This window comes from Rhincodon typus, chromosome 3 (genome assembly GCF_021869965.1).
Source record: "Rhincodon typus isolate 14 chromosome 3, sRhiTyp1.1, whole genome shotgun sequence".
In the NCBI taxonomy this organism is placed as follows: Eukaryota; Metazoa; Chordata; class Chondrichthyes; order Orectolobiformes; family Rhincodontidae; genus Rhincodon; species Rhincodon typus.
In genome coordinates, this window is record NC_063334.1 from 63,191,226 (window position 1) to 63,218,624 (window position 27,399).

Here is a 27,399-nt window from a genome sequence, read left to right on the forward strand (position 1 = left end):
AAAAAGTTGTTTTAAATTTTAGTTAACATTTTAAAGAAAGCTCACTGTTGTTCTTTAAACTAGTTAAGAACGCTAACAATTTGTTAGTTTACTTCTGTTCAAACGTCTAAGATAAAATTGTGAGAGTAATTTCAGACATGCAATGATAAGTGCAATTTAGGGCTGTAAGTTAAATTGTCGTAATTAAAAGGGAGAATTGTGTTTACGTTGAATAAAAAGCATAGATTTACTCAAGATTAAATTACCACTAATTTTGGTTTCTCTGATATTTGACCAGGCACGAATTATGAGATGAACAATAATTGAATTACCTTGATCCATTTTTTGACAGCTTGTGTAGAGCTCTGTTTCACTTCCATTCATTTGCCAGATACAGAAGAGTCCATGAATAATGCTATTATGCCCACAGGTGCATTTTTCTATAACTAATTGCTAGGTCAGAGATTGTATTTTTGTTGGTTTTAGTCAAACAGAAGAAGGAGCCTTTTTTTCTCTTTCTTTATCTGTTCGTCTTTGTATTTCCTGTACATTTCCTAACAATATAAATATAGAATATTAAAACAGGAGATATTGGAAATGCACATTTGGTCAGTCGGCATCTGAAAGAAAACTGTTTCTGCTCCCATGTCTTAGACCATTCTCACAAACAGGTCCTGACTCTGTTACCTTTAAAAAATTGTTTATTCTTGCCTTATGATCTAACTTTTGTTTTAATAACTTGACCAGGAAGCAGACAGAAAATCCTTGCAAATAACTGTTTAAATCCTTTTTTCCCCCTCTAAGTTATGGGGTGTGAATTTATTGCCTATGCTCATTATCCTGAAAAGACAGTGTGAGCTTTCTTCTTGGACTACTTTGATCATTTGAATACAACTGAATATCTTGCTAGGTCAATTCTGAGGGTGGTTGAAAGTTAGCCACATTGGAGGGGAATTGGAGTGATGTATAAACCAGGTCAGGTAAAGATGACAAGTGACACTTGTTGGATATATATATGACAACCTGAGAGATAGAGTTATAGTACAGATCCAGGTAGCATCTAATTGAATAATGAAGCTGGCATGAGGTGCTGAATGGTCAATCTCTGTTCTTATATAACATCAAAATGTATTTTGTTCTTTTTAATCTTAGGCATAGCCTGATCACTCCTAAATAAGAATGTGGTATTGCTATATTCATAAGAATCAAAAACTATGTGATAGAATTACAAAGTGCACCCATTTTGGATGTATGGGGGCACAGAATAGAGCCATGCAATAAGGCCTGAAGTACCCCAATGTTGGATCTTGGCATCATTTCTGTGGTGTCTGTGATATATAGATTGTAGCAGTAACTGTGGTTGCAGCAGTTTTCAGTTATGTGAGACAAGAAGGGTGTGACTACAACCACATCACAGGATATGCAGTCGGGTGGAAAGTGTTGCAAATGGGGAAGAAGGATACTCCTGCTGAATCCGCATTCAGGTACATTTTTAAAGCTTGCCCCATTGGTTTCTGACTAACAAGCGGTTTCTTTAAGAATCATCTGTTAGGTCTGCATATAAACCCCGTATACCTGCCTGCAGCTAACACCAGCGCTGACTGGTGACCTCAGAACAAATAATCTGTATTCGAGGCATCAAGGAGTCCTTTGAACTTCACCAATATGGCAGGCTGTGTCCTCTAATCTCCACGTGAACTTGCTGCCTGCCATTTGGGAGCCTTAGCTCTTTAGTGACTGAAAAACTGGGTGGATTTCTGGACCTATTTTCTTTCTCAGTATGTCAGCTTTAATTCTTTCATCAATCACATAGCTATTCATTAAATGATGTACTTCTTCATTTGTAAATAAATCTGTGCCCCAAAAATGTTGCATTTAACTATGGAAACGCTAAAGGTGAATGGCTGAGTGCATATAGTATAATCATTCCTTGCAGCTTTAGTATGTAATGTATTGAATGTCTTCATGTTATATCCAGAAGAATGTCTTAATTTTAACTATTGTGCTATAACTGATTACAACGTTGCCTAACTATAACAACCATAACCTTCACTGTTAAATTTTCAAAAGACCCACGGTGACTGTGCGTTGTTACCTTCAAGGTGGAAGTTGACAAAGCAGTAAAAGCAGCTCGAGAAGCTTTTCAGATTGGATCAACATGGCGCAGGATGGATGCTTCTGGAAGAGGGAGGCTTTTGCATAAACTTGCTGATTTGATGGAGCGTGATCGTGTTATATTAAGTGTGAGTTATATTTTACATTTCCATGATGATACATGTGCAAAATTCCAACATTACTTTAATGGTACACCAGTGTACTAAAAGTGCTGCTAATGAATTCAAACACAACAAATAACTAGAGCATGTCTTCTGGCAGACCATTTCCATTATCACCTTATTAATAAAATTATTTTAAATGAGTACAAACAGGTACAAATGCTCTCAAACAACAGCTTTATCTTAAAATTATAATGTTCCTTTTTAATATAGTATCCTGTACATTAGCAATATTATTCCTAAGTGTTGCTCTTACTTCCAGTCAACAAAAGAAGTCAAGGAAAGTGAAATGTTTGGAACTGTGTCAGCGCATCGACATTTGGAGCCAATAATAGTCAATGAGCTAGAATTTGGTCACAATTTAATTTTTCTAAATTGCTACCCTCAAACAAGTAAGATATGACAAGGAATTAGGAATTAAATTGTAGGCTAGCCTTTAGTACATAGGCTTTGAAGTGTAAAAATTGACAAAGTCTTACTGAATTGCATAAGCTCTTTGTGAGACCGCACCTGTTTACAGGTTTGAATTCCTTTTCCAAGGGAGAACATATTGGCTTTAGAAGAAATAGATCAAAGACTGACTCATGGGGAAAAGGGATTGTACTTTGTAAAGAGATTGAGTAGACTAAGCCCGTATTCTCCCAACTTTAGAAGAATGAGAGGTGATCTCGCTGAAATGTAAATTCTGTAAGAATTGACAGGGCAAATGTTGGATGTTTCCACTGGAGTACAATGAGGACAAATTTCTTCACTCAAAGGATTGAGAATTTTTTGAATTTTTCATCCAGTACAGTTGTGGTTGCTTAGCCAGTGAATATATTCATGACACAGTTGCTATATTTTTGGTTAATAAGGAAACTGAGGATTTCTTTTAAAAAAGGAATATGTAACTGAGGTAGGATCTTTGCCATAATCTTACAAGAATTACAGCATGCTCAAAAGGCCAAATGGCCCAGCCTTGCTGCTATTTCTCAAGTTCTTACGCAAGATCAATATAAAGGACAAGATTGTTTTTAAAAGGATTCATTGTTGTAGTATTTTAAGTAACAGCCAAAGAACCTGTGAGTGGGCTCTGCCAAAACAGTGCTGCTGAGAATGTCCATTCCTAAACTGACTGACCAAGGTTGGGCAGGTCATTCATTTTCAGAATGCTATACCACTGTGAATGTCCTGCACAAGGGAGTTGAAGGTTGCTATATACTGAAGCAATGTCAGGCATTAGTTCTCACCTAACTGACACAGAAGTCTGTTTCCTTTCACAGCTAATTGATTTCCCTTAAAGAGAAACTTGATTTCCTCTTGCTTCTGGTTTTCTTTTTTGCTGATCCTCAAGCCAGGAGGCCTCCAGAGCAAATTGGCCATGCCAAGGATCAGTAGCCTCATTCTGAATCCTTTTTACTGGTTGCACACCATAAACAAAGTTGTTGATCAAAATCAGAGGCACCAAGTTTTTGCCACCAGCCAGTGGACTGCACTTGACTTTGCCATTCTTGGCATTAATACAATTTTGTGCAGCCTCTGACAGTAGTGCAGATGGGGTTGTGGGGCATGATGATCAGCTAGTTAAAATCAAGCTCGAAGAGTCTGTACCCATGGTTATTTATACTTTGCGGTATCTCACTGCTGTGAGGCAAAATTTCCTCCTGTTTATCCTTTCAAATTATTCAATAGCTTTGAAAACCTTTGTCAGATCCAATGTAAAACAAAATCAATGTTCCAGTTAAAAAAAACAATTTTTTCAAGATTTTCCACATATATCTGTCAATTTTAGTATAATTTTAATACGTATTTTTCCATCGCTCTTCGATCTAGAAAATGCAAGGGCAGTAGATTGATGACAACACCCCCCCCTTCAAGTTCAACTCCAAGTCACACACCAACTTGTCTTGGAAATATATCGCTGTTCTTTCAGTGTCATTGGGTCAAAATCCTGGAACTCCCTCCCTAACAGCATTGTGAGTGTCAGTATTTCTCATGACCGCAGTAGATAAAGAAGATGCATAACTGTATAATGACTGGATTAGGCAGCAACACCCAAATCCCAAATTCAAAGGCCTCACCACCACTGTTGCTACTCTACTATACAGTATGATTATCTAACTATGGCTTCAGTCATGTCCTGCATAAATTCAGCAAAACTTCCCTTTGTATTCAGTGGCCTACAGGAAAAACCAATAATTGGATTTGCTTTTTAACAGTTTTTTTCTATTTCAGTTCCATTTTTAATTATCTACGAATTTGCACTGTTTGCTAAAATACTACCAATCAAAGTATACTTCACTCCACTCTTCATTTCCTGAAATGAATTATCGCGTATTACCCCACATTAAACTGAATCTGCTATAGATCTATTTACTGTTTTAACCTACGTCCTTCAGCAATTCCGTGCTCTAATTCTAGAGGTTTGCCTTGCTACCTAATTTATTATTGTTTTTTTCTGCATATGTCCAGCCATTTACATAGAAACATATAAAATATTAGCAGGAGTAAATCATTCAGCCTGTCAAGCCTGTTCTACCATTCAATGTGATCATGGTTGACCATCCAACCCTGTTCCAGCTTTCTCCCTATACCCTTTGATCTGTTTTAACCCTAAGAACTATATCTAAATCCTTCTTGAAAGCATTCAATGTTTTGGCCTCAGCCACGTTCTGTGGCAAAGAATTCCAAAGGCTCATCACTCTCTGGGTGAAGAAATTTCTCCTCATCTCAGTCCTAAAAGACTACCCCAAATCATCAAAATGTGACCCTGATTACTTTACAACACTTTTCGCTGTAGTTTGTAACAATATACAGATGACAATAGATAAATAAATCAAATGGTTCTGGATTCCCCTGCATCAGGAACATCTTTCCTGCATTTCCCTTATCTAACACTGTTAGAATTTTATAGGTTTCTATGAGATCCTTATGCATTTTTCTAAACTCCAATTATTACAGTGCTAACCAATCAAGTCGCTCTTCATATATCTGTCTTGCCATCCCAGTAAACCTTTGCGGTACACCTTCCATAGTCAAAACATTCTTCCTCAGATAAAGAGGCCATAAATGCACACAGTACCCCAGGTGTGGTCTCAACAAAACCCTGTATAATTTCAGCAAGACATCCCTGTTCCTGTACTCTAATCCTCTTGCTATGAGGGTCAACATACCCCTTGCTTTCTTCACAACCTGCTGCACCAGCAAGTTTACTTCCAGTGACTGAAGCATACAGGCACTCAGCTCACGCTGCACTTCCACCTTTCTTGCTACTAAAGTGGTTAACTTCACATTTATCCATTTATATTTCATCTGCCATGCATTTGCCCACTCACTCAGCTTGTCCAGTTTGCCCAGAAGCATATCTGCAGCTCACCTTCCCACCCAGCTTTGTATCATCTGCAAACTTGAAGATATTACATTTAGTTCCTTCATCTCAATCATTAATATATATTGTGAATAGGTGGGATCCAAGCACGGATCACATCGGCACCCCATTAGCCACTGGTTGTCACTTGGAAAAAGATCCCTTTATTCCTGCTCTTCATTTGCTCTGAAACTTGATCCTCAGCTTCTTGACCTATAAACCACAATCAGTGAAGGAAGATGACTACACCTCCTCCACAGTAACACTGGACTCCACACTGGAGCCCCCCAAGGATGCATTCTCATGCCCCTATTATACTCTCTGTAAACCCATGACTGTGCAGCCAAATTCCCAATAAACACTATCTGCAAGTTTGCTGATGACACCACAGTTGGATATCAAATAATGATGAGTCAGAATACAGAAAGGAGGTAGAGGGCATGGTGTCATGATGCAATGATAACAAGCTGTCTCTCAGTGTCCGCAAAACTAAAGAGCTGATCATTGACTTCAGAAAGAAAGGAGGAGAACATGCCCCTATCTACATCAATGGAGAGAGGTTGAGAGGATTGAGAGTGTCAAGTTTATAGGAGTGACAACAACTGACAGCCTGTCCTGGACTTCCCACGTAAATGCAACGGTCAAAAAGGCTCAACAACGCCTCTTCTTCCTCAGGAGGCTCAGGAAATTTGGCATGTCCATAAGGTCCCTCACCAACTTCTACAGATGCACCATTGAAAGCTTACTTTCCAGGTGCATAACAGCCTTGTACGGCACCTGCTCTGACCAGGACCGTAAGAAACTGCAGAAGGTGGTGTGCACAGCCCAGACCATCATGGAAGCCAACGTCCCATCCATGGACTGGATTTATGCTTCTCATTGCCACTGCCATCAGCATTAAAGACCCCTACCACATCTGTTATGCTCTCCTACAATCTCTTCCATCAAGCAGAAGGTACAGAAGCTTGAACATATGCACCAACAGGTTCAACAATAGCTTCTTCCCTGCCATTGTTAGAATGATGAATGAACTCTCTAACTTTAAATATTGTTGGTCTGTTAATGTTGATCTTGCTTCACGCAACTCCTGTGCGGTGTAATCTGTGTGCCCCACTCTGTCTAAGCACCCTATGCTCTGTATGACCTTGCTTACTATGATCTGCCTGTATCACTTGCAAACAAAGCTTTTCACTGTACTTAGGTATATGTGCCTACAATAAAACAAATCATTTCCTGTCTGCCAGCCAGTTTTCAATCCATGTCAGAATGCAATCCCCAATCCCTTGTGCTTTAATTTTACAAGCTAATCTCTTATGTGGAACTTTATCAATTTATCATTTATTTGTATAAATGAAGAAACAAAAGAGGGCTCTGCAAATTCCTGGGGAACAAAAGTAGGCCAATTTCTGCAAATCTGAACACCAGTCATTAACCTACACTTCAGGTTTTGTCTCTGTGCTTTCTTTCCGGAACTATTTTGATTTTAAATCAGTTTGGACTGAAAATAGACAGGTCTATTAAAAAAGGACAGGCCATCTTGACAGCTGTGAATGCTTAGGTGTTGGAGATTTCCTATGTTTAAGCATGCAGTGGCCAGTGGCAATTTAACATTTAAACACTTAATGCAGGTGGTAATGGGAAGTTAACAGGCAAGCCATTCCACCTGATAAGTTCCCTCACCCCCATTGTTCTACTTTTTTTTAAGGCAATCAGTTCAAACCTATCATGACATACCTCTACAGCTGATGGATCCTAAACCCAGACTTTCAGGATCAGAATGGACCAAATCTATCACTATCATGGACAAATACTGTGTGCCATTTTGGTCTTATTTAAGAAAATGTGTTAATACATTGAAGGCATTTCAGAGGAGACTTTCTGATACCTGGAATGAGCAGATTGTCTTATGTAGATACATTGGTCATGCTGGGCTTGTTTCTACTGGAATTTGGAAGACTAAGGGGTGATTTGATTGAAGTGTATAAGATACTAAATGGTCTTGACAGGGTGAACACAGAAAGGATATTTCTTTTTGTGGGTGATTCTTGATCGAGGGGATATTGCCTTAAAATTGATGGTCACCTTTTTAGGAGAGAGACAAGAATTTTTTTTTTCGGTCAGAGGTTTGTGAAACTTTGGAACTCTCTGCCTCAGAAGATGATGAACACAGGATGATTTGTTATTTTCAAAGCACAGATAAGTAGATTCTTGTTAAACAAGAGAATTGAAGACTTTCAGGAGGAGATGGAAATGTGGAGTCTAAAACACAAACAGATCAGACACAATTTTATTGAATGGTAGGACAGGCCTGAGGGGTGAAAGGAATACTTCAGTTCCTCCTTTGTATGTTTTATCATGCTTGAACAGTCAGCAAGCAAGTTAACTGTTGGCAAAATATATGGTCAACTTTCTTAAATCATGCTGAAGTGAACGAGACTATCCTTGATGAATCTCTTCATTACAATGTTAGGGTATGTTGAAAACTCAGTTTTCTGGCAAGTAGACAAATCTCTACTGTGAGCTCAGTTTAATTCACTTGAGAAAGGAAAATGACCAGGGTGTGTTGGATTTATAGTAAACAAGGGAAAGCCAGAGGCATATTCTCAAAATTTCCATAAATTAAATTGGGATACAGCAGAAATATTTAAAAAGTGTTCAAATCTATGGTTTCTACTTCTGTGCATGTCCAATGTGGAAAAGCAAGTCATTAAGATTTGCTGAGCAATTTGGAACAAAGACCTACACAGATAATAGCAAGCAAGGATTAACAGATGAAGAATCAAAAGAGTTCCAAAAGATGAGGACTATATTTAGGATATTAATTAAGAGTCAGATTAAAATTCTGTATTCATCAACCAGAATTTATGTAAATAGACAGAAGCCTTCAAAATCCATAGACCATGTTGTGGTCAGATACAGAGTAAGGAGCTCATGACGTGACTTTTCAGATGAGCAAACAGAATTTTTGGTGATCATATTTATAATCATGGAAGCTTTCCAGAAATAACTCTCATACAAACTGATAACATAGTATCAGGTTCATAGTTCCTTGAAAGCTAAGTCACAGGTAGACAGGATACTGAAGAAGGCATTTGGTACGCTTGCCTTTATTGCTCAGTGCGTTGAGTATCGGAGTTGGGAAGTCATGCTGCGGCTATACAGGGCATTGGTTCATTGGTTAGGCCACTTTTGGAATACTGTGTTCAGTTCTGGTCTCTCTGCTATAGGAAAGATGTTGTGAAACTTGAAAGGGTTCAGAAAAGATTCATAAGGATGTTGCCAGGGTTGGAGGGTTTGAACTGTAGGGAGAGGCTGAATAGGCTGGGGCTATTTTCCCTGGAGCATTGGATACTGTGGGGTGACATCGTAGAAGTTTATAAAATCATAAAGGACATGTATAGGATGAGTAGCCAAAGTCTTTTTCCCAGGGTAGGTGAGTCCAAACCCAAGGGCATAGTTTAAGTTATGAGGGGAAAGATTTAGAAGGAACCTAAGGGACAACTTTTTTCATGCAGAGGGTGGTGAATGTATAGAATGAGCTGCCAAGGGAGGTAGTGGAGGCCTGTATAATTACAACATTTAAAAGGCATCGGGATGGGTATATGAATAGGAAGGGTTCAGGGGGATATGGGCCAAATGCTTGCAAATGGAATTAGATTAATTTAAGACACCTGGTTGGCATGGATGAGTTGGACTGAAGGGTCTGTTTCTGTGCTGTACAGCTCTATGACTCTATAATAGTTACTGAAGGATAGATACTTGCAGGTCAATGAAGTTTACAAGCCTTAAGTTCACCTCAGTGATTGACATAAATCAATAAAACACCCAAACATGGCGAGACATGTGGAAGGTGTGGCCTTTTGCATATATTATGAAAACCCCCAAAGTTCAATCAACTTTGTAAGGCACATAGCAGAAAAGGTTATTGGCAGAGGCAATGCAGTAGAGCAAAGGTTAATGCAGCTGCAAAGAGCCATGCCCTGACCCAAAACAGCTATGCTCATGGAGTACTTCAAAGCTACAATAAAGTCCATCTGGTATTGTGCCAAAGGTAAGTGCATAAAGTGATCAATGAAAAGAGATTCTGATAAAGTACATGATGAGACAAAGACTCATGAACACATGTCTCACATTGTCAATTCTGTGGAAAACATCACTGTCATCATATTCTCCAAAGTATTGGCAAAAATTCAAATTACCTGTCCTGTTTGTTAGCAGCTAAGGGCAACTGCCAATATATTACCGCTGTGAATTCTAAAAAGATATGTATCAACAGACATGGGAAGTCATCACAAAGCCTGTGAAAATATACATTTCGTTAATTCCTCATGTAGAATCAATAGTGCAGGAGGACAAGTAGAATCAATCTGCCTGGGCATCTACATTGCTGGACCAGCAATTGGAGGTATACCAGAGTGCTTGCAGCACAGTGATAGTGTTCCCTACCTCTGAACCACACAGCCTAGGTTCGAGTCCCATCTGCTCAGAGGTGCATCATAACATCAAGTTTGTAAATTAAAAGAGGATATAGAAGTGAAAAGAGGTGAGCAGAACAAGTAAAAAATTGCAAAGCTGTCTTGGCAGTCCATGGAAAAGAATTAGAAAGACCCAATTAAGTAAGGAATTAAGGAGTTGGGATAGGTCTGAAATCTTTCTGGGATTGAGTATCTGCAAAGGAATATTAGAGATAACAAGGTGTACAGCTGGATGAACACAGCAGGCCAAGCAGCATCAGAGGAGCAGGAAAGCTGACATTTCAGGCCTAGACCCTTCTTCAGACCCTTCCTTCTATCTCTGCAAAGGAATATTGTTGGGAATCAGTTTGAAAATTTGAAATAAAAAGAGAAAGTGCTGGAGAAACTCAACAGTACTGGCAGCATCTGTTAATATGATTGTTATTCTGAGTTCTTAGGTCTCCAGTATCCTCGTCTTTCTGAACTGATTTATGTGAAAATATATTATATATGTGAAGATTTGCTTGTTTTTCTTCTGTAATAAAATTGTGTTCTTTTGTTAAAAAAGACACTTGCAGGCTTGTTTAAATATGTTCAATATTTACCCACCATGGTAACCACCTGCAAAATTAATCTTATAGTCTAACAAGGCAAGTTTTACCCTGGGATCTGATTGGTCTAGTATACATACACAAGCTCCATGATTCACTAAAGTTACGAAATAAGTATGAAGTCAAATTTTAGTATCAAGAAAGGTTGGGATTGTTATTTTATTATTTATTGCACTGTTGCTGACTTGAGTTTTTACAGTCATCAACTATTTAAAACTGACACTCGAGATCTGGTCCTGAAGTATGATAACCACAAAATAATGTGTCACAGAATTCTGAAAGTGGTACAATTACATTGAAGGTCATTACAGTAGGCTATGAAAGACTTTACACTTGTTTTATGTTTAATTTTTTTAAGACTTCAATTTGAGATAGCTGCAGCATTCTTGGAAAGTTAAAGCTTGTTTAACTGTAGTTTCTTAGAACCAATATCACTGACAGGGAGATTTTTATTTTTATTTAAGACAATAGAATCCATTGACTCTGGAAAACTCTTCCTTCATGCGTACTTTGTTGACCTAGATGGCTCAATTAAAACATTGCGTTACTATGCTGGCTGGGCTGACAAAATCCAAGGACGTACTATCCCTGTGGGTAAGGTTTTATTTATGACCATTAATTGTGTTGAATTAATGTTTTCATCTGCCCTTGAAATAAACACTGTGGGAATTTTCTAATATTGTGAGAATGTCTTACAAGAATGTTTATTTTTGGCCAAATTATTCTAATCTCAAACTTTTCAGAACCAGAAACAAAATTATCTTGTCTGTTACTCCCAGTACAGGTCTTAAACTTCACTAATCCTTGAACAACTGTGTTAGAAAGAACAGCTATTTAAATATATGAATGGGCAATTAAAAGTAAATTATTAATAAGTCATTCCCAAAATGCAACTAAGGTCATTCTTTATTGCAGATCTTTTGCATTGACCATTTTCTTCACATCTAAAATGCTATGACATTGGCAAGAAATCAATGTATTGAATCATAAGCACAAATATTAACTCCAGTGGAAGTGAGCTTTTTTCATACATGAGCATAAATGGTAAAAATTTGGTAAAACTATTCGCATTTGAGGGGCATCACAGTGGAATCCAATTCCGTATTTATCAAAATTACATACTAGTGCATTTTACAACCTAGATGATTTGGAATGCCACCCACCCAGAAATTGTACTTCACCCACTACCCTCTCAACCTCAGTATTTAACACACTAGAGACTAGAAACTCAGTCTATCGGTAATTCATTTGGCAGTGAGAGCTGTCAGTAAGTAGTGTCTTATCAAAAAATAATCTTTTATATCTCTAGCAGTCTATAAACAGGTTGTTGACTAAGAATAGGACATGTCCACTGCAGAGATTTACATCTGATTTACAATATACATTGAGCTGCATATACATGCATTAGATTTCCAAAAGTGAGCAGTAGACATTCATTTTCCTTGGCTCCAAAATGTTTAATATCTCTGCAATTTTAAGCTTATAGATCAATTATACTTTTACAGTTTGTTATCTTAATGCAACTGCATGGTACTCGGTGAAGTAAATTCAACTGAAGTCTGGGAAGAATGTGGGGAAGACTTGAATTCTTTGCTCTCACATAGCCATAGTACAACTACAAATGCTGTTTTTTGTTTTAACAATTCCAAGGCAATTGGTTTCCTAGCTACTTCTTAACTTCATTTTAAAACTGTTTTATGTTGGCATAGAGCTGACTGCCCATTGATCCTTATTAAAAATTCAGCAAACTTGATTTAATTCTGTTCTCTGCTGATACTGAACAACTTCTTGTAGTATAACAGTACCCTCTTAAAAAGTCTAGTGGTGGTTTAAATTAAAATGTTCCCTCTCTTTGTCAAGAAGAGAATTTTCAAAAGATAGTTTGCAGAAGAATCTGATAAATTCCAGAGAGGCCAATGGATAGGCAAAAGGAAATTAAATTAAACATCAAATATAATAAATTAATAAATATATGCTTATCAACCTTACAAATAATTTCTAGTCCCTGGAATGAAAGCACAGATTGTTCCTAGTGCTGAGTTGACTTGAAATAAATCAACTGAGACAGACCTGGAGAGACTCAAGCTTAATTAATTACTTTTCAATATTAATAATGGCTTTATTGTTTGTCTTTAAAGATAACTTGGCAATACAAATTTTAACTTATAGTATAAAGTAGGGAGTAAATTGCATTTATAAAGTTTCAAATTAGAGGAAGTCGTTGCTGGAAAAATTACTTTTGATCAATTGTGGATCCAGAGTATTCTTTTAAACAGTGAGGCATCCACAGTATGCTTCATACAATGAGGACTCCATAGTATTCTCCTATACGATGAATAATAATGTTCCTCCTTACTGTGGGAAGGTCTATGATGTTTTTCCATACAATGAGAGATAGTTATTTTTAACCATACAGCGAGTGATCCACACTGTTTCTTGTGATACATTGTGGATCCTTCATTATAATAATGAACACAGTGGATTCTTCATTATCTCAAGAAACAGTGTGGATCACTCACTGTATGGTTAAAAATAACTAAACCTCATTGTATGGAAAAACACCATTAGCCTTTCCATAAAAAACGAAAGAACTGCAGATGCTATAAATCAGGAACTAAAACAGAAGTTGCTGGAAGCTCAGTTGGCCTGGCAGCATCTGTGGAGAAAAAAAATCAGAGTTTACGTTTCGAGTCCAGTGACCCTTCCTTCTGAGGACCCGAAACATTAACACTTTTTTTTTTCTTCACAGACCTGCTGAGCTTCCAGCAACTTCTGTTTTTGTTATAGACCTTCCCATATTGGTGATGTGTTTACAATGGTCCTGTATGTAATAAGGGGCCCAGATAGCCTAAGTGAGTGCGAAGACGTTTGGCAGACGATGTACGGTGTAAGTAAAAGTGAATTTGTCCATTTTTGCAGGAAGATTGAAAAAGCAATAGATTATTTAAATGGAGAGAGATTGCTGAACTTGGTGGCACAGAATCCTGGTACATGAATCACATAATGTTTGTGTGCAGGCACAGCAGCTGATAAGGCAGGTAAATCAAACGTTGCCATTTATTGCAAGGGCAACAGAATAGAAATGATGTTCACTGAAGTTGTACAGAATGTTGGTGAGACCACATCTGGAGTATTGTGTACAGCTCTGGTCTCCATACATGAAAAAAAACTTCAGAAGCAGCTCAGAAAAAGTTCAATCAACTCATTCCTGCGAAGAATGCCTGATCTTAAGAAGAAAGAGTAGACAGATTAAGCATATGTTCATTGGACTTTAGATTGATGAGAGGAAATCTTACAGAAACAAATAAAATCTTGAGAAGGCTTGATATGGTGGATATGTGGAGGATGTTTCCTTTTATGGGGCAGTGTAGAACTAGGGGACACAGTTTAAGAATAAGATTCTCCTTTTGAAGACAGACGTGATTTTTTTTTCTCTCTCTCAAAAGGTTGTCAGTGTTTAGAAATGTCTTCCACAGAAAGTAGAGGATTTTATGTCTTTGCATTCATTGGAGGCTGATTTAGTTGGTTGTTTGAAAGATGAGGGAGTCAAAAGTATGGGTTACCAACAGGAAAATAGAGTTGAGAACACAGCTGTGTTCATGTTGAATGGTGGAGCAAGCTCAAAGTGTCAGATGGCCCACTCTTGCTCCTAAATCCACACTGTTGCCTCACACTGATGTGTGTGTTATGCTGTCTATTTAATTTGGATGCTGTGTGATTCCTCAAGCATTAGCAAGGAAGCAACAATTTAACTGAGGGAGTGATTTTATTCCTCAGTCCTGGAAAGCCAAGAGGTGCAAAAAAAAACTACCATATTTCTTGGATTTTACATCAAGTTAGTATAACTCCAGTTTGGGCAGAAGCCATGTTCAAAAGTTACTAAATGACTTCCAGAAAAGCTTTTCAACATTTTAAAAGTTTTTAAGCTTTTTCAGTGTTATTGTCAGAGTTAAGTTCCGGTCTATTCTTAACCTAAATATTAGAATATACAATGTTGCTTTTTGTTGCACAGTGGCAATCCTTTGGGTGTCTGCTTCCCACTACATGGGGGCTGTTGTGACACATTTGTCATATAAAACAGAACTTGAACTTTGATTTTAAGATAGGTACTTTAAAATAATCTCCCTTCTAATAATTATTAAAAGCCCTTTGCAATATTAGTGACTGGGTTGATGTTGCTATTAAATTAGCATGCAGATCTATGTGATAGGATTATGTTACACTTTCAAATGCCATTATCACAAGTGCAGAGATTTTGTATGCAGTGTTGGCGGGTCCCTTCTTCTGAGCCAGAAACCCCAGATTCAAGACCCACTGCGTGGCTTGATGGCCATAGAACACAGAACAGTAAATCACAGAAACAGGACCTTTGGCCCATCGTGTCTCTGCCAATCATGTTGTCATTCTAAACTAATTTTACCTGCCTGCTCATGGTCAGTATCTCTTGTCTGCCTGTTCATGTGTCTGTCCAAATGCCTCTTAAACCATTTGAAATAACTGCACAGAGGCCAGTACCCTGTCACCAGGTCACCCTTTATTTACTTGTGCACAGTACACTGGCTGTCACCAGCCAACTTGGAATCAGTTGTCTGAAGTGAAGAGATTCTAATCTCCTGGATATATTGGTCAACAGGGCTTTCCTGATAGACCCAGATTAACAAACACAATCAGTGACCTCGTAGTCAATGAGGTCAACCTGGTTCCAATCACTACAACACTCCACTCACCCCCCACCGCACCCCCCACCCTGCCCCCCACCCCCACTGCCCTCCATGTCCCAGGATGTACGACTGGTCTTTGGCCTGTAGCTTTGTCTGCAACATTTTCGGCCCAAGTCCGGTTCCTCTCATTCAGACTCTGACACGGGTGGCATGTACTAGACAGTAGCCCACCTCGTGGGTCCGGAATGTCCTGGGAGAGTTTCCTCCTCTTCTTCTGGCAGTAACGGTATCAAGACTGCATCCATCTCAGATTCTGAGGTTTACTCAACACTGGAGTGAGGGGGAGAATCTACGGTTTCCAACAAGCCTTCTGTCTGTTCAAAGAGGCCAGGTATGTTTTGCTCCTGCCCCGTTTGTGAGGTATCAGCTTTTAGGTGATCCATGTGCTTGTTCAGGACTGTATCACCTATCTGAACTTTGCAAGTGACAGGACCTTGCCTCAACCTCAACTCATATCCATACAGGGCCATTTCCATGGTTCTGACACCAAACTTTGTCCCCAACTTAAATTATCTCTCTTGCTTAGAGGTGGCATGTGGCTGGCAGTGGCATTCCTGCTGCCGTTTCACCCTCACCCCCCCAGGTCTGGGAATATCAAGTTTAACTTTGTGTGGAGCCTTCTCCCCATCAGCAACTCTGCTGAAGCTATCCCTGTTGTTGCATGTGGGGTGTCTTTGCATTCATTGGAGGCTGATTTAGTTGGTTGTTTGAAAGATGAGGGAGTCAAAAGTATGGGTTACCAACAGGAAAATAGAGTTGAGAACACAGCCGTGTTCATGTTGAATGGTGGAGCAAGCTCAAAGTGTCAGATGGCCTACTCTTGCTCCTAAATCCACACTGTTGCCTCATACCGATGTGTGTGTTATGCTGTCGATTATGCTAATCGAATGGGAACAGCGATAATTTGGTATCAATTGACGCTGTAGGCTGCTGCTTTAAGCCTTTCCTTCAATGTTTGGCCTGCTTTGTCTGGTAGACAATTGGACAATGGAGATAGTATGGAGCTTCCCTTAAGTGCTGAATGCCTTTGGACTTTCGGAAATATTCAAATTCCCTGCTGGCGAATGATGTCCCATTATCGTGACTAATACTTCCGGAAGTCCGTGTATCACAAATGATGCACGCAGCTTCTCAGTTTCGGAGTTTGCTGAATGAACTTTATGCGCGTCCAACCACTTTGAATGGGCATCCACAATGACCAGGAGCACTGAATCCATGAATGGACCCCCAGCATAGTCGACATGCAACCAAGTCCAGGATTTTCCTAGTCATTTCCATGAATGTGGGGACACTGCTGGTGGAAATTTTTGTCCTTCTTGGCACTCTGGGCATTGCCCCACCAACGGGGCTATGTTGGCATCCAACCCCAGCCACCAGACATAGCTTCTTGCTGGAACCTTCATCTTGAAAACCCCTGGATGACCCTGGTGGAGTTCAGCAGGATCTGGCGGTGACCTTTACTTGGGACAATCACCCTTGCTTCCCATGGTAATATGCTGTCCTTTACAGTGATCTGGTCTCACTGGGTACAGAAAGATTTCAATCTGGGTTGCGATATTCCCCATTACCATCAGCTGATTTAATTCTGCCAGCCCAGGATATTTGTGTCCATAGTCAGATATTGTCAGCGGTGACGGGAAGGGTGTCCGGGAAGTTTAAAACCAAAGCGGATGCTTCCAGGAACGGACGACCGGAGGTGGCTCAGGGCATCCACATTAGCCACTTCGCTTCCTGGACGGTGTTCTAACTTGTACACATTGAGTATAAGGACCCAACACCAAATTCTACCAGAAGTCACGGCAAAACCATCTTGTCTTCCTTTAGTAGCCCTAGCAGGGGTTTGTGATCTGTTGTTATGATAAATTCCTGTTTGTAAAGATACTGGTGGAACTTCTTCACACCAGAGATGCCCGCCAAACCTTCCTTCTCTATCTGGGCATAGTTGTATTCGGCATCAGCTAAAGTCCGAGAAGTGTAAGCTATCGGGTGTTCCTCTCCATTGGGCCACCGATGAACCAACACTACCCCAATACTGTACTGGGAGGCGTCGCATGCCAACACTACTTTTCGCTTTGGATTGTAGTGGACCAGCACCTTAGATGACGACAGCTGCTTTTTCATTTTCCTAAAGGCTGCTTCTTGGCTACGTGACAATTTCCAAGACTGACCCTTTTTCAGCAGCAGGTGTAAGGGTGCTAAGATGGAGGCCAGGTTACGTATGAACTTTCTTTAATAATTCACTAACCCAAGGACAGACCTAAGCTCCGGTACAGGCATCGGAGCTGGGGTTCCTTTGATCGCCCTCCCTTTCTCTTCCAACAGCTGGGGTCCGGTTTTGTCAACTCTGTAACCCAATTTGGCCACTTGGGGTGCGTGGAACACACTTTTTTCTCTTCCAAAGCGTACGCCTGCCTGGGAGAAACATGTAAGCACTATGTCCAGGTTCTCCAAGTGCTCTTTTTTGGTCTTCCCGGCTATTAGTACGTCATCTAGATAAATGGCGACCTGGGGTAGCTCTTGTAAAATGTTCTTCGTGGTCCACTGGGAAAGGGCGCAAGCTGATAATACCCCAAATGGCAGTCTTGTATGTTGGTATAAACCCTTTTGGGTATTAACTGCAGCGTACTTCTGGGACTCCTCATCTAGTCACACTTACAGGAAGGCTTGGCTCATGTCCAGCTTTGTAAAGGAAAGCCACCGCCCCCCGCCCGACAACTTTGCAAACAAGTCCTCTATGTGAGGGATCGGGTATTTATCCAGCTAGGAGAGGAGGTTTACCATTTGCTTAAAATCACCACAAAGCCAAGCTGAGTGATCAGGCTTCACAATCGGTATGGCCGGTGCTGCTCATTCTGCAAACTGGACTGGTTTGATGATTCTTTCGCTCTCTAGCCTCCCTGTTTCTACCTCTACTTTTTCCCCACAAGGCAAATGACATAGGGCAGGGCATGAAGAAATCGTAGAATTGCTTCTTTATCAAAGTTTAAAGTGGCTTTGGCCCCTTTGATAGTGCCAAGCCCTTCCTGAAATACTGCTGGATATTTCACTAGGACTTCACTGAGGTAACCTTTTACTAATTGAAAAATTGAGCCAACCCAGGTGAATCTCTCTCAACCAATTCCACCCCAATAGGCTTGGGCCTGAGCCTTTTACTACAGTCAGTGGTAAATGCACCAACTGCTTCTCATAGGAGACTGGGACCAAAGCCATACCATTAATTTGCAACGGTTCCCCAGTGTATGTTCTCAGACTGGCTGTGGTCTTGTGCAAACTTAAGGGTTAGAGCCCCGAGCAAATCTGGTTAAAGACAGATTCTGCAACCATAGATATAGCTACACCGGTATCAACCTCCATAGGAACTGGATGACCTTTTAACTGCGCATTAATTTTAAATCGGTTCCAATTTAGATGTCACTAAGCAATTGAATTGTGCCCTACTATATGGAGGAGGACTTTCCAAGATGTGCACTCTCCTGGATACCGGCCTACAAGTTTTCTTACTCAAGTCAGGCCTTGTAGTCTGTGGCAAGTCCACATACTGACAGCAACTACAATAGCTTGCTTGCCCAGATCCTGAAACTTTTTAGTCACTTGGCCGAAGCTCAGCTCTGTTGAAGGATACTGCTATGGGCAGGCATAGGGCCCCTTTGCTCAGGACATGCCCTTCCTGAGGCTCTGCAATTGCCTACGTTCAAGTGGTGTTCCCCAAGTTCAGTTGGAGAGATGAGGGAGTCCACTTCCAATTGGATGTCCTGTAGCTACCAGGCTCTACTTGCTGCATTTTCTAATGACAATGCCACTTGTAGTGCCTGTTTGAAGTCCAGCTGGGCTCAGCATCTCATTCAGTGTCAACCCAAAACCACATGCCTCTGTCAGTTGTCTCAACCTCGTCAAAAATCCCAATACAGATTCCCCCAGTTCTCTAACAGCTGAATAAAACCAATAGTGTCTCAGAATTAAAGGAGATTTGGGGTCGTAATATTCCTCAACCAACTCCTTCAACTCTTGGAAGGTTTTAGTGTCTGGTGCCTCTGGGATAGTTAAGCCCCTTATAACTGAGATTGCTGCAAGTCTACAAGCAGTCAGAAGGATTAATTGTTGCTTTTCATCTGCCTCAATGCCATTTTCCTAGAAAAAATATTGCATTCTTTCCACATACTGGGCACAGTCTTCAACAGCAGGATCAAATAAGTCAAGCTTCCTAAATAAAGGCATGATGCCAGAAATGCTCACCCCAACGCTAAGATGATTGTTGCAAATGAATGCTCTTGAGGCACATCTTGTTTTCTCCTATCGTCACTGAAATATCTGCACAGAGGCCGGTATCGCATCACCAAGTGACCCTTCATTTAGTTGTGCACAGTATGTTGCCTGTGGCCAGTCGCCTGAACTGAGGAGATTCTAATCTCCTGGATATATTGGTCAACCAGGGCTTTCCTCATTGGCCCAGGTTAACAACCCCAATCAATGGCCTCGTAGTCAACAAAGTCAGCCTGGTTCCAATTACTACATTGTTGCTCTCATATCTGCTTCTACCATTTCCCATGGCAGCACATTCCAGGCACCTATCATTCTCTGCATAAAAAAAACTTGCCTTGCACATCTCCATTAAACTTCTCCCTCTCGCATGAAACCTATGCCCCCTAGTATTTGGCAATTCTTCACCTGGGAAAAAGACTGTAACTATCCACCCCATCTATGCCTCTCATAATTGTATACACTCCTATCAGGTCGCCCCTCAGCCTCTGATCCTCCAGCAAAAACAATCCAAGTCTATCCAACTTCTCTTATAACTAATACACACCATGGAAGGAAAAATGGCGAAACAGGTTGATTACCAAATACTTCTAATGCCAGGTAGTAAGAGTGAGATAGTTGCATGGTCAGCCATGCCTGACACATAATGGCACTCCTCAAGTTACAGCCTGTGGTGATAGCTTGTGACTTGTTTCAGGAAAATCTAGCCATGGAAACAAATGTATATGTGCTTTGTCTGTCTGAAATGATACTCAGTGTGGGAAGAGAGGAAAAAGAATATCACAAGCACGGTGGCTCATTGGTTAGCACTGCTGCCTCACAGTGCCAGGGACCCAAGCTCAATTCCACCCACAGGTGACTGTCTGTCTGTGTGGACTTGGCACGTTCTCTCCGTGTCTGCATGGATTTCCTCTGGGTGCTCCAGCTTCCTCCCACAGTCCAAAGACGTGCAGATTAGGTGGATTGGCCGTGCTAAATTGCCCATAGTGCCAGGGTTGTGTAGGTTAGGTGGATTAGCCATGGGAAATGCAGGATTACAGGGATTAAGTTTAGGGGGTATGGGTCTGGGTGGGGTGCTCTTCAGAGGGTTGGTGCAAATTTGATGGGTTGAATGGCCTGCTTCCACACTGTAGGGTATCTATGTTCTAAGCATAGAATTCCAAACTGAAGAGTTTATTTCAAATGTGTGAACTAGTGGCACATTTAATGCACATTCTGACAAATGTAGTTCTATTGTCTGTACTAATTTAAAAATGCAGTTATGCTGCATAACTATCCAAATGGTTGTTTAAGGTAAATAATTGAATTAATTTCTTATTTTGTATCAAGATGGAGATTATCTCACCTTTACAAGACATGAACCAATTGGTGTTTGTGGACAAATTATACCTGTAAGTAACATTTGTAGTTGGAATTTATTTTGCCAAGATTCCTGAAGAGTATTGTGAGGAATTTCACTTCCACTTACCTGAGTCTGAAATAGAAAATAGTCACCTTTATAGGGGACTGCAAACCAGTGCTGTTTTTTTTTAAGAATTCTGTACTTTCACTTCAGGGAGCACTTCATCAAAAACAAATTGCAACACATTCATTAATGATTTAGTGTGCAGCTGAATATTCAATCAGCACATAATCATTTATTGTTTTGTAAATTTCAGCGAAATCACAGATCATTGAATTATGTAATATGGTTAGCAGGTAACAGAATTAAAGATGTGCATGAATGAGTTGAAGAGTAAATATATTAACAATTAATGTTTGATACTTCAAAGAATACAGTAAATTGTATTTGAACTTATATTCACGCATGAACAATTTCGAGTGAATATAAAAGCTAATTTGCATTAATCAAATACAAGTTCATTTGGATTCATTATTAACTGACTGATAAATATCATGGCCAAGAGAAACATTAGTTAAAAGGTTTTTGGCATAACAAAACCATCATTTATAAGCAATTTTATTCATATTAGGGTAGGAATTTTGCTGATCATTTTGTGTGTCAACATATAAATTTATTTGTGAAGCTTTTGTCTGCTTAGACAAAATTATTTCTTTCTGTTTTTATTTCAGTAACTAAGGTTTTGTACCTAGGTATTTTGTACCTAAGATGGCGCTGTGTGTGGCGACATTGCACACTTTTTGCTGTACTCTTGGGCCCTGTGCTTGAGTACACATGACAATAAAACCTAAATTTAAATCTAATATTTCCAGTAAAATGTTCATTTCAAACATAAGGTAAATTCAATGATTCCATTTTTGCAACAAAAATGCACTTAAAGGGCCTGATTTTACGCCAACCTTGGTAGTGGGTTTAAAGATGTGGAGGTGGAGGGTTTTTTTTGCAGGGGTGGTACAGGAAATGGCGTTGGTGCTTCTAAAAAAAAGTGGCAGCTCTACCTGTCAACTACTCACCCACTCCAACCATATTACAATATTGCAAGCAGTAGGGGTGACATCAAGTGTCTAATGGGCTAATTAATGCCCTTAAGAGTCCAATTATTTCCTACTTAAGGACTTCATCCCACTGATAATTCTAGCACAAAGTTCTGGAGAGCTTTTGGTGTTTGACCATCTCTTTGAGGTGTGATATACTGTTCCTGAGGGACAGGAATCCTGCCTCAGACCGATTTAACCCTCAGCTGGCTATGGGGCAGTCATTCAGAGGTAGTAAGAACTGCTGATGCTGGAGTTTGAGATAACACAGTGTGGAGCTAGGGGGACACAGCAGGCTAGGCAGCATCAGAGGAGCAGGAAAGCTGATGTTTTGGGTCAGGACCCTTCTTCAGGGGAGGGGAAGGGGGCTCTCAAATAAATAAAGAGAGGGGGGGTCAGGCTGGGGAAGGTAGGTAAGATGGTGATAGGTGAATGCCGAAGGTAGTGGTGGGGATTGGTCAGTGAGGTGGGAGGAGCGGATAGGTGGGAGAGAAGACAGACAGGTCAAGGAGACGGGGATGAGAGGGATGAGGCCAGGGGTGGGGAGATTTTGAAGCTAGTAAAGCCCACATTGAGACCATTGGGTTGTAGGCTCCCAAGGTGGAATATTGTTTTTCTTAGCGGACCTTTTGTTAGGATACAAGAAATTTAATATTTCATAAAATTCAGCTCAAAGGGATTGTGGAACATAGACTTTTTCTACCGCCTGTCTTTGACTACACTCCATTTTAACTCACTTGAGTGCCAAGTGCACAGGAGTGTTAATTTTGCAATTACATATTATATTTTCATTGAAATTTCCTGTCCAGCAATTTCAATGACCTACTTATGATATTGCTAAACATATATAGAAAATTCTTATCCTAGTATGATGCATGAATATTATTATGCTGTAATCATAATAACTATGTCCATAAAACTAATGATAATCTTCAACAAAATCTGATGTGATTAATGCAACTTTTTTTTGTCTCTCTAGTGGAACTTTCCACTTCTGATGTTTACTTGGAAACTTGCTCCTGCACTTTGCTGTGGCAACACAGTAGTTATTAAACCAGCAGAGCAAACCCCACTCACTGCACTCTACATGGGAGCTTTAGTCAAAGAGGTAATTCATTAAACATAAGAGTTATAAACTTGTAATTTATTGATGTATCTTACTAAACCTATTTTTATGCAACTGTAAGTTCACATCCACCATGTAACAGTGTCAAAAGTATCTAATGAAATCTAGTCCCAATTGATAAAGGAGGAAACTAAAGATTCATGAAAACTCGTTATAATGTTTGGATCTGAATAAGGCTCAGCAACTGAGATAAAATGTGATAGAAGTGAAATACATTGCCTTTGCTTTCTGGGTGTAAAATGAGTGAAGAAATTTCTAATTCAAGAGAGAAATACACGTGTTTAGGTTGAGCTGTTGTGGGGGGTTTTCCTGTACTAGCTCAAAACATAATTTCAGAGCCTTGGAGTATGCTAATAAGGAACCTAATGCTTCTTGTAGGACACAAACCAGAAATTGATTTGCCAAGAATGCAAGAGACAGCTCCACATTAAATCTGGCCACTGCTGACCACTGTTCATCACCTCCTGGTTTCCCCAAATTCTTCTGCCCTATGTGGAAGTCTCAGTAAGCTGCTCTAGCTAACATACATGTAAACTAAAGCAAAACATGTAGAAAATATTAAATCAAAGCAAAAAAAAGGGCTGAAAAAGGTAGCAACTATGGTGAGAGAAACAGTTAAACTTTTGAGTGGAATATGAGTCTTCATCAGAAAAGTTCAAGTAAGAGTCATATTTGACTCAAAATATTAACTCTGTTACTCTCTCTATTTAAAGAAATAGTTCTGTCTCTCCATGATATCCACAGATCTGCCAAGTTTGGCATGTTCTGTTTTTTATTATTGCTAGTCCACATGACTGGCAGCCACAATTAGCATTTATCCTAATGAAGGCTGTGGACCAATGTGCTGTACTCCTGCTATTAGATGTTATATCCAGATCATTCCCCCATCACCACCTCCCCAGTATAAATACAATCCAATTTTTAAGTCGGTTTTTGGGAAACATTGATCTCTAATATACTTATATTGTGCTTGGGCATTTAATCGAATTTAAATAGTCTATTATTTTCATTCTTTCTGCAACATTATAGCCCAGGTTAAAAATCTTATACCCTTTTCTGGCTCACTTAGTATCAGCTACTGTATTTCCTTTTGTTTTGATTATAAATGGTTAAATGCAGCAGTTAAAATGGCTTTTATAAGTCACAGCAAGTAAATTATTTACTAGAACTCTAGACATCGACCTGAAATTGGTTGATCATTTTTCTTTCACTTGATGCTGAAGGGCTAGATCATGTCAAGCTTGAGTTGATACCCTTAGGCACATGGTGAATAGATACCATGAAGGATGCAAAGTCTTCCTGCTTTACTGATTTTTGAATTTAACTATTAATCTGGAGTGAGCATTCTGTTTAGAAGTATGATTGTTCAGTTGCACAATGCTACTAAAATGAAAATTCTCAGCACCCTTTCCAAGTTGTGCTGAGATTCCTTTGAGTATGGATAAAGGGAAACATTTAAATTCCTCCTTACTTTAGCAACTTGTTATGACATAGTTCCTATTTGTTCAAAACGTAAGGAGACCAGTAAGTTAGTACTTTTTGCTGACTGAAAATTAAACATTAACTTCAACACGAAAAGTGCTTTGAATTTTTTTAGACAAGATCAGTCAAATGATCACAGCAATGCTGTTCTTTGTTTCTTTATCCAATTTAAAACATTATTGGGTTGATAGTTCTGCAGATCATTAAACGTTTGTCAAATGTCCTAAAAAAATTACAATTCCAACGAGAATAGCTGAGTTGCTGAGACCATGTGGACAAAATTCTACCAAGTTTAAAGGAAATTAGATAATTAAATTAGTTAATTAAGAAGTCACCTCTATATGATGCCAAGTTTGGATTTTAAAATATAGATTGTAATGGATAAATCTGTTGCTTTTTATTATGCAATGCGCTGATAGTGGATGACCCATGTGTATGGCCAGTAGATTGTCAATAAAACTGGACCGCTTCCAATTTTTTTTCATTTTTATGAGGGCATGGAGCTGGTTAGGTCATCATCTACTACCCATCTCTATTGCTCCCAAGGTGGCGGTGGTGAGCTGCATTCTTAAATTAATGCAAGTCTCGGGGTCTGGGCCACCCGCAATGCTGTTAGCAAGGGAGTTCCAAGATTTTGACCCAGTGACAATGAAGGAATGGTGATATCATTTCAACTCAGGATAGTGCCTAAAATAGAGGAGAACTTAGTGATGGTGCTCTCATGCATCTGCTTCCCATAACTTTCTAGATTGTTGCCTGTTTAGAAGATGCTGTTGAAGGAAACTTGATGAATTTCTGTTTTGTCAGGAGATGAAAAAACTTTAAAGATTTCAAAGGCAATTTTTATACAAAAGCTATATGAAGCCATTTTTTTTAAAAGAAATGCGGGCATATTATGTAAATTTGAAAGGAAAATTAATCATTTTATAACATTAACACAGCTTTATTTTTCTCTTTTGTTTATTGATGAATTTAGGACTAACAATTGTAGAAATCTGTCTTTTGCAACGTAATTACTAAATCCTGTTTTAATCATATAATCCTATGGAGCTTGGACAGACTATTCAAAGCTGAACTTTATGTCAGCCAATCTTCTCCCTTTCCTAACTGCCCTGCTACCTCAATGCACCAGTTTGGCACTCATGGTCACTACCTGCACCCCAATAAGACAAAGGATTCAACGAAACCATTAACCATGTGGCAATAACAGTTGATGAGAAATAGATGCTGTCTACCTGCCAATGGTAAATTGTAAACTTATTGTTGCAATTAAAAACAAACCTACACTTGATGGTCAGAAGCATATTTCTTGCCGTACACTAAAGAAAATGGAACATAATTCCAAATTATTATTGCAACATTATTAAACTATATTGAATTATAAAATCATGATTATACTTCCTTCTTCAAATCACAAATATATCAATGTGGACTAAACAAACTTGAAATGTTGCCTTAGCCATAGATTACAACTGAGTGCATTAGGTGAGAAATCTGATTTATTATAATTTGTTATTTTCCCTAGACTGTTACATCTTTATTTTCCATTATTGATTGTGTCTGGAATATGCAGTTTGTGCCATTTTACCATTTATGTTAACTTTGAAAGTGTCTACAAAATAAAAATAAAGTATTCCAACTAAAATCAGATCCAAAAGTCCTCATCACAATAGCCAATCACTCTAATGACATCAGAAAACTGGCCGGTCCAGAGGAACCTGCTTCATTTTTGCCTAAGTTGCCAGTAATTCTGTGCCTTTAATAACAAAGATTGATGGTAGGAAATTTACAAACAAACATGAAAGAAAATACAGGAAAGGTTTAGCTGATATGATGACTCAGAATGCCACCCTTCCAGCAGCTAGCCATGTAATCACCTGGGAGAGATATTAAAAAAAAAACAGCCATGTTGGGAGTAGATAAACTGGAAAAAATATTTTTGATCTCCTTTGGGCCTCTAAACTAGTCCAGGGGAGTAGGGTCATAGAGTAATAGAGTAATAAAGCATGGAAACAGGCCCTTCGTCCCAAACAGGTCGATGCTGACCATGGTGCCCACTCAGCTAGTTTCCATGTACCTATCCAAATGTTTTTTTCAAATGTTGCTATTGTACCTGCCTCAACCACTTTCTCTGGCAGCCCATTCCATATACAGACCACTCGCTGCTGGAGAAGTTGCCCCTTCTTAAATCTTTCCCCTCTCACCTTAAACCTATGCCCTCTAGTTTTCAATTCCCCATCCCTGGGAAAAAGGCTACATGCATTCATCCTATCTATGCCCCTCATGATCTTATATACCTCAATAAGGTCACTCCTCATTCTCCTACTTTCAAAGGAATAAAGTCCTATCCTGGCTGACCTCTCCTTATAACTCAGGCCTACTAGTCCTGGCAACGTTCTGGTAAATTTTCTTTGCACACTTCCCAGGTTAATTATGCCTTTCCTATAACAGGGTGACCAAAACTGAACTCATTCTGAGGAGGGATATCTGGACCCGAAACGTTAACTCTGATTTTTAATTCACAGATGCTGCCAGACGTGCTGAGCTTTTCCAGCAACTTCTTTTTTTATCCCAACTCTTACACTCAATGCCTCGACCGACGAAGGCCAGCATGCTAAATGCCTTCTTCACCTCTCTGTCCACCTGTGACACTGCTTTCAACGAATTATGTATTTGTACTTCTAGGTCCCTCTGTTCCACAACACTCCTTA

General features: G+C 39.5%; 1 protein-coding gene across 5 annotated transcripts in view; it reads left to right on the forward strand.

The window, feature by feature from the left end:
* LOC109927365 (aldehyde dehydrogenase 1A1-like) overlaps positions 1-27,399 on the forward strand; it is a 97,089-nt gene that overhangs the window by 35,367 nt on the left and 34,323 nt on the right. For all 5 annotated transcript variants that reach the window (XM_020527364.2, XM_048595142.1, XM_048595139.1 and 2 more), the window contains exons 4-7: positions 2,082-2,222; positions 11,131-11,260; positions 20,974-21,035; positions 23,060-23,188. In XM_020527364.2, the coding sequence (XP_020382953.2) occupies positions 2,082-2,222; positions 11,131-11,260; positions 20,974-21,035; positions 23,060-23,188 (462 nt within the window). The remainder of the gene's footprint in view (positions 1-2,081; positions 2,223-11,130; positions 11,261-20,973; positions 21,036-23,059; positions 23,189-27,399) is intronic.